At 39.2% G+C, this 18,000-nt stretch overlaps 1 protein-coding gene across 16 annotated transcripts in view; it reads right to left on the reverse strand.

The window, feature by feature from the left end:
- The window catches only part of ptprfa (protein tyrosine phosphatase receptor type Fa), a 344,522-nt gene that overhangs the window by 108,317 nt on the left and 218,205 nt on the right, over window positions 1–18,000 (reverse strand). For 10 of the 16 annotated variants that reach the window (XM_051077194.1, XM_051077198.1, XM_051077205.1 and 7 more), the window contains exons 6-7: window positions 17,548–17,565; window positions 13,484–13,594 (exon numbers count right to left, since the gene is read on the reverse strand). In XM_051077194.1, coding sequence (XP_050933151.1) covers window positions 13,484–13,594; window positions 17,548–17,565 — 129 coding nt within the window. The remainder of the gene's footprint in view (window positions 1–13,483; window positions 13,595–17,547; window positions 17,566–18,000) is intronic. The other 6 variants (XM_051077207.1, XM_051077206.1, XM_018696340.2 and 3 more) reach the window with 1 other exon arrangement.

An 18,000-nucleotide genomic window follows, 5' to 3' on the forward strand; every position in this document is an offset into this window, starting at 1 on the left:
TGTGTGTCTTATTAAAAGGAACTGTTCTTCATTACATGCTGTCTTCACTATCAACACTCTCACTCCCAGTTTGTTGCTGCCTCCATGCAGTATCTTTGTGGCTGCTGTAGCTCCGATGTGTGGTTACATTTTTGAGGAAGGGGCCGTCAGTTATGGCAGCTACATGTGGAAGCTCTGTAGCTACATCGTTACCTCTCTGTGCACAACTAAAAATCCACCTTAGCGCAGGGCTTATTAACATTGATTAGGCCTCTCCTGCCGGTGTGTTGCTGGATCTTCTTAGAATTCTTCAAACTCATCTAGTGCTGTCACAGTTTTGTTTGGACAACATTTTGTATAAAATAGAAATATACTGAATTCTTTAGTGTCATGGAAGAACTGTGCTTTCATCACTTCCTGCAGGAACACTTTACTACAGTGTAGGACCAAATGATTAGCTTGGCTTGTCCTCTCACCGCCCCATGATGTCAATATAGCATTACCTGATATTATACCAGCTGCTACTTAATGTAACAGTTAAAGTAGGCCATGCCCTGTTCACTTGGAAATGGGGTAAACTGAGAGTCTGTGCCTGTGGCATGTAGCTTGATTTCTCTGGAGAATCTGAGGTTTCCTGCTGGGCTGCAGGGATTAAAATGCACCTGGAGTCAACTGTGCTGCTAGTCAGGAGCATTACCATCACATCCTGATGCTGAGGCACCAAGAAGACTAAAGAAAATACCTCTCTTCCTCAGAAATCTCCCCTTAGTGCTGGGATTGACTTCCTCATTACAATACATCTGAATTAGTGCAACAGTACTGTGCAAGCATTAGATATGCAGACAGCTGTGTTGCATAAGTGAAGCCCTTGCTCTCTTGACTAAGCACCCCACAGTCAGGGAAATCTGACTCCCAAAGTGTAATTCAAGCTGCAGGCTGGATTCCGAGTATGAGCGGCTTTCTAAGAGTTTTGTCTTGGTTTAACTAAAGAAGAGCATGGTTACAAATTCCACCACTCTACCTCTTAGTGCAGAAAAATCTGATTTAATATGAAAAGCGATGGTGCTGGAGTTAAGAGCTGGGTAGTATTCTTGTTAGTGTGTGCTGTGACTGTGACTGATAATATCCAGTGAGTTTTGAAGTACATGCGTGGGCTAAATGTTACTGTAGTGGAGGAGAAAATGTGTCTTTTTGGCTGGTACTCATACAACTACAGCATTGTCTGCTGGCATGGGGAGCAGCAGGCTCTGAAATGCAGATGGCTGGCATTAAGAAAGATTCCCATGGAGGTTGGAGAGCTGGAGAACATGATGTAGAGGAGGAGGAGAAAGGAGGAGGCATAGGGCTGGGAAATGAGAAGATGGAGGAGGAAGAGGAGGAGGAGTGGGAGGAGGAAGATGTAGGGGTAAACTGCCAGGTCAGTTCAGCTTGGGCTCATGGGAAATCATTTTCACTGTGGCTGGTTGTGTATTTGATACATTTTTATCAAAGCTTTAATAGGATTTTTATAACCCTACAGCAAAAATATTTATTGTCAGGGTCAGTACCATTACTGATCAATATCAGTGACTCAGTGTTACTTCATGCTGAGTAGTGACTTTAAACACTCACATTGGAAAAAAGCCCACCTCTTTATTAGAGGTTCAGATTCACTTCTTGCTGTAGATAGTTAGCATACATCAAGGATGAAGACAGACAAGATCAACTACAGGACACCTCACTGTTCAAGGTCAAAGCCTTTTTGTGTCAACATCTCTTCCTATTTTTTATTTTTTATTTTATTTTATTTTTTTGCAGCTATTTGGTCATAAGTCAAATTACTGGACAGTTTTGTGATGGTGCTACATGAAAAGTTAAGGAATCACCAGAATGATAACAGTTCATACTGATCGGAACAAATATGTATGCACAAGATTTCTTGGCCAACCATCCACACTCTGCTGAGATATTTCAGTCTAGACCAAAGTGGTGGACTGACCAACTGATCATTCAACTACCACTCCTTGATCCACACCACTAGTATGGTGAAAAAGCACTGTATATTTATTTTGTTATTTTAGTAAAATCAGCAATAGATAGTGATTTAATTTGGTAATATCACTTAGCTAATTAATTGTATAACCATATTGTTAGGGTATTTCCACAAGTCTCTGTCATATCTGCTTTTAACATGATTCTAGCAAACATTATAAGCTGTTACATGACATGATAGTAATGGTTGGCAAATATACGTCATGACATATTAAGACTTTTACAGATCAGTGGTTGGACGATTGAGTTTGATTGTTTGTGTTAGTTGTACAGGCTGGTTTTAATACTAACATTATTTAGGAAAGCTGATTTTTGCGTCCAAAGCTTTTATTGCATAGCAGTGGATGGGACAATAATGTAATGGCAGTAATACATTTCAGCAGATACACAGCAAAAGCCAGGCCTTGACATTTCATTTCCCCATTGATCTTCCAACACACAACACATGCCTGTCTCTAATGTGGCATGTGGATAGTTTTTACCAGATACCTTTACTTATAACTTTCAATCATTTCAAAATTGGCTCTAGCAGCCAAATAAGCTTTTAATTTTTATGCTGTTGTATCAGAGGAAGGTGTGAAAATACTTCAAATTTGAATGCTAACAGCTTGTTGTCTGTGTTGGCAGATGGAAACACTAGACCTATTAACACATCAGAGATCTTACTGACAGATGTCATAACATTGAAATTACCTGTTTATATCCTTACCACAGCAAGGTGGGGTAGGTAGGATATTAAAATAGGATGCATTAACCTCAGCGGGCCAGGAATTACATCAGCACTGTTTCCCCAGAGTACTGAAACTGAATCTTGGCTTGAACCTAGCAAACCTTCTGGAAACATTTCAGTTTTACACAACATGAATGCAATATAAAGTGTGGCTTGCAGCATCCCCATGCTTATCATCTTCAAAGGGTAACATAGGAGTAATACATTATGGAGGTTATTTAAGGACCAGTGCCAATATGTTCCTCCATTACTACACCTGTCATCTATTATCTACAGAGCCCCTAAAAAAATAACTTTAGATACTGGTTGATTTGTAATTACAATTTTAGATTTCCTTTTTTCTTCCTTCACAGCTCTGGCAGTGCAGGAGGTGCAGTAGATAATACAGGGCCTGCCACATGACAGGTATGTTCTTAAATGGCCTGATGGTATAACTGCAGCACATATTTGTACAGAATTAATCCTAAATTCTATCACTGAGCAATTATCCACAAATCTAATCAGCATAAATCCAACTCTTTGTGAACCAAATGTAATAATAATTATCCATCCATTATATATACCACTTATCCTTTGAGGGTCACAGGGAACTGGAGCCAATCCCAGCTGACAATGGATAAGAAATGGGGTACACTCTGGACTGATCACCAGTCTATCACAGGGCTGACACATAAAGACCGTAAATCTGTAAATAAATGGAGGTGCTGGTGTTCAAGGGATATAAAAATCACAAAATCAAAATGGGCTTCATAACATTTAAAAAATAAAATTATCCAGTGTACCTTGTACCTTATGTGCTGTCAATAGCCATCAGATTCAAGACTCTTGACTTGAACTTGAGTCTGACTCAAGTTTTGGGTAAAGCTAATGTCTACGTCAAATACTGTGTTTACTCTGTTGCTGAATTTCTGACATATTCATACATCATTTAAATGAATGGGATTTTTGTATGAGTGGATCACGTACTATGCCAGATAACTGATCCCTCCATCCACTCTCCATTTTCCATTGTAACTTTTTAGCAACACTGCTTATTCAGGTCCACGTCAGAGCTAAGCAAAGTTGTTCATACATCTGTCACATTCCCCAGCTCCTCCTGAGACATTCCTAGGCCAGGTGGGATATATGATATGTGTGCATGTTCTGAGTCTATGCCAATGCATTCCTACATTTGGACATACCTGTAGAATATCTGAGTATCTGAGCATCCTGGTGAGTATCTCCACCGGGAGGCGTCCTGCAGGCAGCCTTATCAGATATACTAGCCGACCCACCTCAACTCACTCCTGTTTGTGTGTAGGAGCAGTGGTTCTACTCTGAGCTGAGCTCTCCTTAACCTATCTCCAGGAGCAAGACCTAAAACATGTTTCAGTTGCTTGTATCTGGGATTGTTTCGGTCATTACACAAAGTTCATGATCATACTGTTGGTGAGACCTGAAATGTAGAATGACCAGTAAAGCTTTGCTTTCAGACTTAGGTCATTCTTTGCCATGCCAGTCCGGTGCAATGTCCACACCCCAAGGCATTGAGACTTATGCTGATTAGTAAATGCAGTGCAATACTTTGGAATAATGCAAAAAGTGCTACAACCTAAATATATTTCTGTTTTCCAAATGTGACCTTTTAGGGACTCCTTTGTTCAGGTGGAGTTAAGTATTTTGTCGATAAATAGATAGATAAAGGTAAGACCTTCAATTTAATCCAAGTCAGGTAACACTAAGATTCTTGCTTGCTGATAAGTAATATAGCACAGGTCTATGTTCTGATGCTGGATGAGATCAATGTGCTGGCCAGCACTGAGGGAATCATCACATTTTTAAATTAGTCAATTGAAAACCATGAAGTTACCCGTAGATATGGATGATGGTCATGACTCGATGACGAGTTTATTGAGTCAGAAGTTAAGAGTGAGTTATGTTATGTTATTGTTATTGTTGGTCTGGACATTGGCCTAGTGAATGGATAAGTGAGGTACTAACACCAGAGTGAGACTGAATTAGTCACTTAGACACCATGACATTTAGGAGTAATATATGCACTTTAGTAGCAGCTGATAGAATGCAGACAAACTCATATCTTTATTGACATGCCAGAGAAAAGACGAGAGAAGGAGGGGTAGGGAAGGAGGGATAAGTGAGGAAGATTTGGGAAGCCAAGTCTTAAAAAAGAAAAAGCTGGAGTTGTAGGAGAAGGTATGATGGGTGGGGAAGCAAAGATCTGTATGCATTTTCAAGGTAGTCATGCAGCAGTGAGGTGGCAGCATGCTTACTGCAGGATTTATGGACAGGGATTAAGCATATACAATTGAAAAATGCTGTGAATGACACCTCAAGTATAAGGAGCTTTTGACATCTAATCTTCAAGACTAATCTTCACTGTATCATTTTGCTTTAAAAATCTGAATTTTCCATATGGACCTGTAAGTAGGAAGTTCTACTAAAAGTTGAAACTAAAGGATGCATGCAGCAAAATCAGAAATAAATATTATTTACAAATATTGTCTTTTTTCTCATTCTCCTTCCTTGTCTGAACTGTGCACATTGCCCGCAATGCAATGCTTTACTGCCGACAGTTTGTTGGAGCATGGATGTATGATAAGGTCTGGATACTGGACCTAAAATGGAATCAATTCAGTCCTACAAGAATTGCTCGCTTAGCGCATACGCTGAAAAGGTTTTTGGTTTCTGGGTTACTGAGCTATAAGAATGAGTTCTGGATCCGCCACTGCTAGTTCATGACTGCTATGCTAGCATACTTCATGGATGTATAATACGACTTCTACTGGACGTTTCTGGGCTTGAAACCATCAATGTATTTCTACAAATGGCAACAAAATCTAACAAGTGATCCAAGTAAGCCCGTGGGTGACAGAGGACTAGATTATTAGCATCCCTGTGAACTTCAGGTGGAGAAACCTCAGGTCCTGCTTCATCGCTATGACGGTTTGAGCCATAAATAAGTGAATGTAGTTGTTGTGAACGAATGACAGGCTTGGTGAACTGCAGTGGATGAGACACTGATGGCACACGCAGATCACATAAACTATCACATATTAATGACTTATGAAAGTTAAAATAGTTAGTTAAAAAGAAGATTTTTCACTGCAATACCACAAATGCCATTGGTAAAAATCGGTTGCAAGGCCATGCATCGACACCATATCCAGGTCTTACAATACACCCATGAGTTGGATATACAGGTATGTTATTGCTAATAGTGGCTAACTTAGCTTGAAGCTGCCAGCTTCAAGCAGAGCTGAGCAGTGGGCTAGATCCAACCAGTGCTGGTGTAAGAGACACCAGGACATTTGTCAGACTTCACAAGGGCTTTATACAACATTTTTAAAATGTGCAGTACTTCTCTACATCTTTAGACTTTGATGTGTAAAATTGGTGGAATTCCTCTTTAACTAACATGAATATTTGAACTTGGTCAATTGAAAATGAAATGATTACCTATATATATATAAATAATAATAATAATACATAATCCACAATGTTAACTTCTAATTACTACTACTAACCACTAATTTTAATGGCTACTTATCATGTGGTTTAAAAGAAGGAAATTATTATTTATTTATTTATTTATTTCACTTCCTGTCAGACAGAGAGGTGAAGTTGAAAAGGTGAAGTGTTTGTAGCACAGCAAAGCATGAGGTGCCTTTCGATTAGCAACACAGTGTGTAAAGCTGAAGTGGGAAATGTGTGCCTGATGAACAGGTTTTACTATTGTAAATAACATCTAGATAGCTACATGCTATCCAAAGCATCACTCAAAATGGAAATGACAAATGTGATTAGAAATTCACCATCTACATACATTAAGCTGCTGGAGCCTTTGATTCAAAGCACCTTAGTGCACCAGGAGTTCAACCTATAACCCTGAAGAAAGGCCCTGGAACATGTAAAAGATCAGATACTCTTTGTGTCAAAGATGTTACTGAGTCAATATTTCTTGTCATGCCCTTCACTAAGCAACAGATGAGACTATAGACATCATCCTTTCCATTATCTTTGCTTTCTTTCTCATCAGATAAAAGAAGACTTGGCCAGAATGGCAGCTTTTTCTGAGGATTTTTGATGCATTTTTATGAATAATACATTCAATCCTGAAATCTACAGGAGAATGAGCTTTTATTTCCATCCTACAGTGCACACTCTGGCTTCTTTAGCAGGAAAATCAGAGCCTAAGATGCATTTTCCACTGAAATTGACTTACAGTAGACTTGTACAATGGCCTTTTTATAACTCTCAGAGAAGCTGGGTTAACTTAAATGAACGCAAGCTGAGTTATGTTATGTTGAGTAGTTTTGGATTTTTCAGGATTCCTCACTGAACAAACAGGCTGAATCAAGAGTCTGGGTTAGCAGAAATGCAACACCTTCATCTCATGAAGACACACTACACTTTTGGGCAGTCATGCCAGTGATAGCTGCAATTTCTACTGTCAGTCTGCTGAGTCTTGTTGCCTTATATAATTTCAGTGTGATTGTCTGTTTGGTTGTACTTCTGCAACTACATTTGTCCACATTCTTGCTGCATCAGAAATAACAAGTTCATCTTTTTTCCCCTTATTTGGAGTTGACGGGATTACCTTTGTCTTGATGATGAGAGTTCACAGAATTATATAATAATCATTCATTCTCCTTTACAGTTTCCTCTGGCAATTTACTTTAAGTGCTTATCTAGTTTTCAAAGGTCTGTCATCTTTGAAGCTTCTAAAATCAAAGCCTCTTTATGTGCTGTTACCATTAAACTCAAATGGCTTGTTGGAATTAACACAAACCTAACACAAGCTTTTCATAAGAGTGAAGTATTGTTACTGAGATTTGAAATGATGTTGAACTATTCCTTTTGCTCGTGCAGCATCTCTCAGACATGAAGCCATGAAGGAACAACAAAAAATATTGTTTCTGTAGAATAAAACATGATCAACAAGCTGCACCACAAGTCTCCAAATCCACATATCAAACACAAACACTTCAGTTAGGACTGCAATTCTCTCCAGTAGTAGTTCACTCCCCCTCAATTTCTGAGCTCCTCCACATTCCCCTATTAATGATCCAGCAGTAAGAGCCTCAGAAAAGGCTGTAATATGTTTGAGGCTATTTTGTTCTCTTGGAGAGTCTAGTTTTCTAGCAGACACAGTTAAGAGGAGAGCATGGTAAAAACAGTGTGAGCTCAGAGCCTGCTGCTCAGTGTAATGATGGTTAGACAGCAGATGAGAGCTGAGACGAGCCATGCTTTTGAATCAGCGAAGACAATAAAAACATGATCAGCATGCTGGAGAGGACATCATGAGACTGACACAGTTGCAAAATTTTGTGAAGTGAGCACAAACTCTGAACTGAGATTATGTTGTGGGAGCAAATCATGTAAATTGATGTTCCCTTTCCAAAAAAGGTGTGAGGCGTGCAACAACAGTACTCACTGTACACATCTTTATAATTTCTTTGTCACATGTAAAGAATAACCAAAGTTTTTGTCTGGACATGTAACAAAATTAGAGTACCCAAATAGTTTTAATTACTTCATCTGTGTTTCTAAGAAACAGATCGCATGTTTTTTCTTTAGTTTGGAGTGGCAGATGGCACTAAATAATATGATACATTTGAGCCTCAGCCCCTGATCTAATGGGGAAAAAAACTGTCCAAGGTGTGAATCAGAGTTGTAGAAAGTCAGAATCCTTCATTGTTGCAATTAGGAACAAAACTCCACACTGTGGTAACTGATTCAATCCAAAATAGACCCAGAGTCTGAAAGTGAACTGTTTGACATGTTTCATCAGATGACCAGAAATGTTCGAACTCATTCACCTTTTGTACTGTACTTGTCTACTACACTGTGTGTATCTCATATTCTTTATGAAATATGAACTGCTATCCCAACTCAGTAAGTCTTACATCATGTAGCCCTGTGCATTTCACATACTGTTGCTGTTGTTTTGTGTACTTTAGCTGAGATTCTTTGCAAGCTTACTTGTGTGAACTTGGGGTATTCAAGTGTTTTCAGGGAACTGAGGAACCATAGCTGGGAAAGACCAGCTGATCAGTGTCTGTGATCATTCCAGTGAGTTCAGCCTAATCTGTTTAAACAAAAAATATTTTTTAGAAGATAAGCTTCAGTCTTAGAGTTGAAATCTAGTATTTAGTTATAGTTAAGTGAAGGTTAATTTTCTTTGTAGGGCACTTAATGTTTTACATCACATGTATCTGGCCTGCTGTGGCTCTGTGAACCTTTGCAATGCCATTTGTGCAGAGAGCACATTACTGCCATCTAAGACATGCTCATTTCACAAAATTTCAGAGGAGCAGGCTGAATGGAGCAATATGTGATGTGAAGCAAGGTAGCATATACTGTTGCAACAGGGTGGGGAGGAATGCAGTTGGGGTTGCACTTTGGGGTCCTGAGAGAGAGGCCGGGACGGGCCTGAGGCGCCTAGCAAGATGCTGGCGCGGCACGGCTCCAGTCTGCCAGACCTTGGCTTTAGGACAGTAAAGAGTGAAAAAACCAACCTTCCCGTTGATCTGAGTGGTGAGATTTTGGATTGTGTTTTTGGATGGCAGGGTGCAATGATGATGGAGGGATTTCAGATAAAGTGAAAAAGAAAAAAAAAAAAACAACAAGAAGGGCAAAATAAGGAGTGAGAGGAAGAAGACAAGGAAAAACAGAGAGAGTAAAACAGGCAAATATCTGCTTATCCATTAATGAGTGAGAAATTCACAGTGGAGACAATAGTCTGTGCAGTGCAGTGAGAAATGTGCACACACACACACACACACGCACACACACGTCATATTGCAACAACACAGGGCAGACCCATCAAACACACAAAGCAAAGGCCATGTAGGATATACTCACATAAGCAGAATAAGATACATTTTAAGATCATCTGTGCTAGTCTAACTCTCACAGTGAAAAAATATTCAATTCATCACACATACAAATGGACACACAGAAGCAGACACAGACACACAAACACTCACTTTTCCCTCCCTGTCCTTAACTTTGCTGCAGCCTTTGAATTAAGATGGCATGAAGGAGGCTGAGGCTCGCTGACAGCCAGACTTCATTAAGCACACAAAGCAGACTGTGTGTTACTGCCCACATTTATCCTACCCATTGACTCTGGCTGAGTTCAGCCACTGAGTCCTGAAATCAATGAGCACATAAACATGGCCCCTGACAGGATTAGTCAAACAGTCACCTCGGAGGTTTGTACTTCTTTTGCCATGTGCCCAGTCCTAACTGAGAGCAGATTCATTTATGTAGGAACACTTGTATTAAGGGAGCACACTGAGTCCTCAGAGGCTGCCCTGTTGGTCCACTTACCCACTTACTCTGGAATGTATTAACTAAGACAGTACTATAGTTTCCCTCCAGTATTCATCATCATGCCTGTTTTTTGTATCTTGAGTATAGTAATTTGCTAATGTGCAGTTTAATTTTTTTATAGTTACTGTTGATTGAGTCACTCTTTTTAAGGTTATTTGTGACTTTGGACGTGGGAATCGACAGAATGACACCAGAATTTCAGAACAAATATTTTCACTACCTGCCTTTGTTGAGTTTGAACAGAGTTTTCTATGAAAACAATGCGTTCTCAGTCCATCAAAAGCTGAGCTTACCTGTGTAAGACCATATTTGAACAGCAGTGGGCATCAGGCTGTGCCATCATAAATCTACTGAGCCCTCTGACAGGTGATAGCATTCTCTAGCCCTGGACTAACTTACCATTAAGCTCCCTTTAAGTCCACCTCTCAACCAAGAAAAGAACAGATACTTATACCTACATTGTATTTGCTTAGGCTTAACTACATTAGCTTAATGCTGTATGAAAGGATGGCCTTTGATTATTTCAGACGCATCATGGCAGTCACATGTAGGCACCATTGTGCCTTTGTACCAAAAATGTAGATTGTAGTAGCAATAATGAACACATTTCATTTTTTCATACTGAGATTTTTGAGAAATTAAAATGCAGTTTAGCGCAGAGAGAAGACTGAGGACTTTGTCGCCCATCTTTTACAGCTGGAAGATGTGTTTGAAAACTCCAGAAAAAGCTGGAGCTTGTGTTGAAACAAATTAGTCATTTAATTCAAGCATAGTCTCTATTTACTTACCATTTAGTTTTATAGTTGTGGCATCCTCATGTCATTTTCTCTGTTTTTATTCACCTTATATAATTTCTGACCTACTGTCAATCAAAGTAGTGTGTTTAAGTATTATTATGGAGTAGTTGAGCCCATTGCTCATCTCTTATTAGCTAAACAGACTAAAGAACCATCTCTCTGCTTCAATTAAAGTCTTGTATATATACAACATTCACAAAGACATTGTCTCACACACAACAAAGCAAACTAAAAATACTCTCTCACACATCCAGTAGATGAGGCAGAAACAAAGCAAAGCACAGAAAATAATGAAAAACAGCTGCCTTCATGTGTAAATAGAGGGATAAGCATTTGAGAGATGAATAGAAACATACACAGTCTGTGTATACGACTGACACATGAGTGGAAGAGCAATCGTGGACTGTGGCACCATATACAGAGAAAATAAACAAACAAACCATGAAGAGAAATACAGAAAATGACACAGACACACACTTTGGTAACATATGGCATGTTGCAGTGTTTGCTTGGATGCCACACTGTGGGATGAAAATGGAAACATAAACTACCATCACACCTGGAAATGTTAAAGGTTAAAACAACACAGTCAGGAACCTTGAAAACAAGAGAAGCAGAAATTACAAATCATTCTTTTTTTTTAAAACAAGATGAAAGATGTACAGTGTTTACTTTTGACAACAAATACCTTCATTAACAAGTCAGCCATGTGAAGAAGCAGTGAACACAATATCTTTGAATCTGGGTCTTCATTTTTTGTTCTTAGAGTTTCTTGGAAAGTGTTATTTTAGCTCTCAAAGGCAATTTTTATTTCTGGTATCGAGTGCTCTGTGATCTGTTATAGGGAAACTGATACATCTGTTGTGGTGAGAAAATAAAGATGTACATCTGTTCACACATATGTATGACACATACACACACACACACACACACACACACACACACACACAGGAGGAATCAGTTGTCTCTTTTTATAATTGTTGTAAATTAAAATGGGACGAGTGTTTCCCATAGGTTCTTGTGTTTGTGTGTTTTTGGTGGATCATGCTGACAGAATACTGCAGAGCCAGTCACTCTGTTCCAGTCTTACACTGATATTGAGATGGATTTGAAACACAAGAAACATATCAGAGTGACTTCTTAGTCCCTCATTGGTGACAGATTTTTAGAGACAGAAAGGCAGTACAGCCAATGCAACTGCACTGGGGCTTGTGGTCTCACGGGGCCTATCTGTCCCGAACTGTAGGAATGAACTGCTTCTCAAAATTATAATACAATACAATAATTATAATAATAATTACGATAATTTATGGTTCGTAATTGGTCCAGTCTGCTGAAAACTGACTGGTTTATAAAAATAAATATTTTTACCTGGCTTGTATAATATTCTTAGAATGTTTCAATAGTTTTTACATTATTGTTTGTGTCTTCCACAGTACCTCTCTATCTTCTTGTACCAACATAATTAACTGTATAAATCACTGACATTTAAAATCCAGACTGTTTGTAATACTGTCTGTGTGTGTGTGTATTTGCACTACTGCACACATTCTTGACATGAGTTGGACAGGACCAGCAAATAACCCACAAACACTCAGACTGCTGAAATTATACATTAGCTTGGGTGATTTCTGACAGGGTCATTGCTCTTTGAAGGTATCATATTATGGCGAATATGGACTCTTTCATGGTAGATGTGGCATGAGAGATTAATATGGGCTTGAAAAAATCTAAACTATCCTTTATGTAAGATTCTTTGACTATCTAATATACTTTAGGGCTAAGACAAGGGGGTACATGACATTTGTGATACCAGGTCCAAATGATAAAATGTTCAAAACAGTAGTAAATATGTTTTAAAAAAAAGCACTGAAGATTATGCAGTAACTGTGTGTAGCACGCAGAAGCCTTGACAATTTTTTTATGGCAAACTACATGAAAGAGCCTTGTCAATGGACACGTTGAATGACCAAGAGACTAAAGCAGTAATGAATCACCCCCATGCTTTGAAAATTGCCTTTGAGAACCTGATATTAGTTGAGGCTAATCGACCTGTTTGTGAACATGGCCTACATATGAGAAGCCCAGAAGCTGCTGGCTTTTGTTGCAGCACATCCAGCCATTTCAGGGGAATTCCCCGCCTGTCTTCTATCACATGGGACATGCAACAGTGAAGGTGTAAGCTTCTCTTTGTGGCAAGACTCCACACGTAAACCTCCACCTCCCCAAAACAAAGAGGCAGAAGCGCAGCCAACCTCTCCTTCACCCCTGATGAGTCAAAACATCCCCCTCCCCCCCGTCACTATGAGGTTAGGCAGGTCAAGCAAACTAACAACAAGGCTGTGGAGCAAAATACATAAATCATCCCCCAGGAGACAAAGACGAGACAGACAGGGATACAGAGAGTGCAGGAAATGACAGTGTGAGAGCAGAGACCAGACAGGCATCAACAGGTTCAATTTTCACTGCAGTTGAATCCAGTCTCCTTATTAGCAGCCAGGAGGCAGAGCATCGGTGCAGCGGAGGTGACGAGAGAGGACCTTACTGCTGGAGGTGGTGCCCTGAATGGCAGCAGGGAGGGGTCAGCTGGGGTCAAGAGGGATCTTACCTCGAACATAAAGGTTAGCTGGAGCCGAGTAGCGAGTCCCGGCGCTGTTGACTGCCACGCACTCGTACTTGCCCTGGTCAGACTCCTCGCTGTTCTCAATCTGAAGTGCTCCTGGGGAGGGAGGCCAAAATGTCACAGTTCAGGTCTCCACCATCCACAGTCAAAACACACACACAGACCAGGTGTTTGAGTAACCTGATGCAGACACAGAAACACTAACACAGTTATTTTCTGCTTATTGTTTTAAGGGCTCTGCTACATCTAATCATTTGTGGCAATGACCAAATATTATTAGCCTTGTACAAGATGACCCAGGACTTCTGTTTTACCTGCCTGTTGTAAATGTAAATGTAAATGGACTGTACTTATACAGTGCTTTTCTAGTCTTTTCAATACAATAGTGCTTTCTAGCACAGACACACACATTCGTACACTGATGATATCAATTGCCATTGGAGGCAATTTGGGGTTCAGTATCTTGCCCAAGGATACTTCGGCATGCAGACTGGAGGAGCCCGACCTTCTGATCTGGTGGGCAACTGCTCTACCTCCTGAGCCACAGCCTTGGCTTGGGGCTGAGAGAATCAGAAAGTCTTGAGAGACAGATGGAAGTTGTTGACAGTATAAAGACCATCAGCTTTATCCTGTGATGCCTGACAGGTAATGACTGATCTAAGTGCTCTTTGGCTCAGATCTTTCATTTAAGCATTATGGACCCTTATTTTCATTGCAGAAATACAAAAGCAAGTGCTACATAGTAGGTCTTAGGGGCAGGTAATGTGTAGGCTTCTCCAAGCATGTATGTTATTTTGGTTCATGAAGGTGTAACAGTGTAAAGTGCAGGGCTGGCTGAAGAATAGATGAATATAAATGATTCATGATTCTGATTAATAAATACACTATCTCAACAGCTGACCCAGTGAAGCAGTGATTCATGGGACTGTTGCTGTGGTGACTGTTGTGGTGTGTGCAGTTATTTTGTAGCAGCCTGGTGTCATTGATTACATTTGGGTTCCACTGCTTTTGTTAAGATGTGAACAATATTAAAATCTGAACACTAAGTATTCACTAGTGATTGAATTTCAAAATTAAGTATTCCATTGCTGATATAATTTAATTACCATGATAATGATTTGCTTCTGAACACTTGCAGTGGTCACTGTGCTGCCATGAAAATAGGGTCCTACTTGTTACATATATTGTATAAAACACTTAGTAGTTACTGTACGTGATATTGCGATATTACTACATGGATCAATGTAAGAAGAATCCTCTTGAAGTTGATGGAAGGTTTCACTTCAAAGTCTATATACTGTACATTCAATGAGGCCGATGAGTTACTCTCCTGCTGATCATATTCTGGTGGCACCATTTCAGATTGATTGCTGCATAATGTTAACCCAAGAAACAGCATGTTCTTGGTTCTTCTGAATGTCAATCAAAAGACATTCCAGTAAAAGAAGGTGGGTCTTGAACACATCATAAACCACTGTGGTGCAAATGTGACAAGGAAACAGCACAGAGGGAACCATGAAATTCATACAAATCCAAATGTAGCAGCAATAGCTTTAAAACTGTGATTGGTCAAAGCCTTTAGTATTTGTGCTATACTGATGTTACCATTGGATAAACCAAGGTCACTTCCACTTCCATTTATCTCTTCTTTAAAAGCACAGAATATTTCCTATGTGTATGTTGTGGTTTGGAGCTTTCATTTTGGGGAAAGAAGATGTAAAACATAAGCTGTAACTTACCTGACACCATGATCTACATCCACTCACTCCAAATACATGAGATAAAAAACTTCATAGCATTTACACAAACATTTAATATTCAGTTGTCAATAGAGTGATTAGGTTTAAGATAGAAAACATGAATGTATCTTTAGCAATTATGCAAGATTATATATTGACTATGAATGTGACATAGATCATGCAGATTTGCAGTGGACAATAAGAAATGTGAAAAACAAAATGTTAAAAGATACATATTTCAGAATACAATCCTGAAATGCAACATGGGATGGAATTGTAACACAATGTTAAGTGCTAGTTGAAAAAAAAAAAAAAATCAGCGGTTGAAATAATGTGTGTATAGTCACATCCCTGGTGGATCTGGTGCAGACAGCGAGCCCAGAGATGGAGGAGGAGCAACCTTCATCTGGGATGCAGCCAACAAAGACATTCTGCCTGAGATGTACTCTATGTCCTTAAACTCTCTTTCACACACACATACACACGCACACACACACACGGTATGTGGGTAAGTCTTTCTCCTGCTTATCACAAAACATTGTGTCAAATGATAACGAAGAAGCTGTGTATCTTTTTTCCAGGAGACTGGAGACCAATCCTCACACTTGCTGTAGTGTAGGTCTTTTAGGGAAAAAAAATGCTCCATTCTCTACTGTGAGTTACAAAGTGATGCTGAAGAACTTGTAGATTGACATCTTAGTATGGAAATGCTAATCAGTGCTGCCACAGAAGGTGTGACTTCTTAAAGATGGAGACTATGAAGTCCTAAACGAAATGTTACTTCCAAAACTTTCTCTGCTTTCTCTGCTTTCAGATGTTCAGCTTTCAATAATGATACATGTGTTTCCTCTCTCTGCAGCCTTTTCAAAACTTTACAGCTTAATGACACCATTTGTACTCCACAAACTATGCAAGTGGTAAGTTATTTTACATGCTAATGGACTCACTTCTATGACATGGCTTAATGGCATTAGGCAGAGAACTGACATTACTGCTGACAGATGTTCTGCTAAATGTTTAAGTAGAGAGGAATGTTTTGCCACAATATATTTGATCTATATACCTTTATTTTTTGCTAGCCAAAAGCCTTTTCATGTCCACAGATGTTTCTAACATCCTCTTGGCCCTGTTGGACTTTCATGTTGTTTCTGGCAGTAACCTTTGTGGCTCATGGGCTGTAAGGGTGTGTTTACACATGGGGTTTTGGAGATTTGGTTTAAGGTGCTTTCACACCTAACATGTTTGATGCAGTTTGCTGTTGGTTTGTTTAGGCTGGTGTGAAAGTCTGGACCTCAGACAACCTGAATCCACCTGAAAATATGGGTCTGGGCCCCACATAGAATCTGACCCTCGATGTAAATCCTTTGTGGTATGAAACCAAAGCAGATCACAATGACTGTGTGACAGCAGACAACAATCTTACCACTTGAATTTCCTCTAGTGATGCACTGAGGAAATTCAAGTGGTAAGATGTTGTCTGCTGGTCATTCTAACTGTTAACAAAATGATCTCGACAGGTTATCATTATAATCATGCAAGAACACCATAGTAACCACCATGGTAACCATAGTAACATATGTGTTGGTCAGTATGTGAGTATAGGGATTATCCCCTGATACATTTAAGTGAAAGGTAATTCAATATATATATATATATATATATATATATATATATATATATATATATATATATATATATATATATATAACTAATGTTGGATAAACCTTATGTGTCACATTCAACCAAAATCATGTTATTCAGCTTCTTCTGAGCCCTAGACCACCATTTAGAGCTGAACCAAAAACCACTTCTCTGAGTTTGGTGGTTGAATGTGAGTTGAACATTAATCCCCACCAAACATGTTAGGTGTGAACACAACCAAAATGAATACTCTGATTTTGGCTAACTAGTAGATTTAATTTATGTCCCCTGGTTCCTAATGAAATCATTTTCAAACATAAGATTTTTTTGATTGTTGGATGGACTTTGTAAATGGCTTTCATTAGCTTAGTACTAATCCTCTGTTAGCCCATTGCTGTCTGTTAATCAGTTGTAACATCAGTGCATAAGTTGTCAAACTATGATCATTTTATTTGATTACATCCTCACTACCTGTACTAGTCTGTACCTGCCTCTTGGTTTTGTCTCTTCCAAGACCATACATGCTACTGAAAGGTTACGAGTTGAAGGCAGAGAAAGTGTCAGGGCAGGAGACTGGAAATGGAGACACACTGAGGTGACAGGAGGAGGAAGATGGAGGCAACGGAGGAGAGGAGGATGAATAGACATTCTAATACCCAGCATTCTTACCTCTGATTGGTGTACCACCTGGTGAGGTAATTTGAATGCAAATAAGATTAGAGATAACCATTAGTATAAAGAGAAGATACAGGAAAAAGTGCAACAGAGAAAGACAAGAATGACAGGAGAGCAAAGAGACGAAAAACAGCAGTGACAAGAGCAACTGCTATTCTCACCCTTAAAAACTTATCTATAAATATGTATGGTAATATAGAATGTAGAATATGTCAGAGAGTTAGCTGAGAGAGAAATAAGCTTATTACTTAGTACTGATTGCTTTCAACCAAAACCAGTTTCATAAATGACAACTGTGGAAAATGTATTCTTGATGAAAACCTTTTCTTCAGAACAATTTTCCTTCTTTCAATAATGTATCATACTGCTGCCACAACTGCCAGTCTGTCAGTTGTGCATCTAGTTATTTACTTTAAATGGTGCTTATTTGCATTAAACACCTGGCTA

The sequence above is a fragment of the Lates calcarifer genome, linkage group LG17, assembly GCF_001640805.2.
Source record: "Lates calcarifer isolate ASB-BC8 linkage group LG17, TLL_Latcal_v3, whole genome shotgun sequence".
Classification (NCBI taxonomy): Eukaryota; Metazoa; Chordata; class Actinopteri; family Centropomidae; genus Lates; species Lates calcarifer.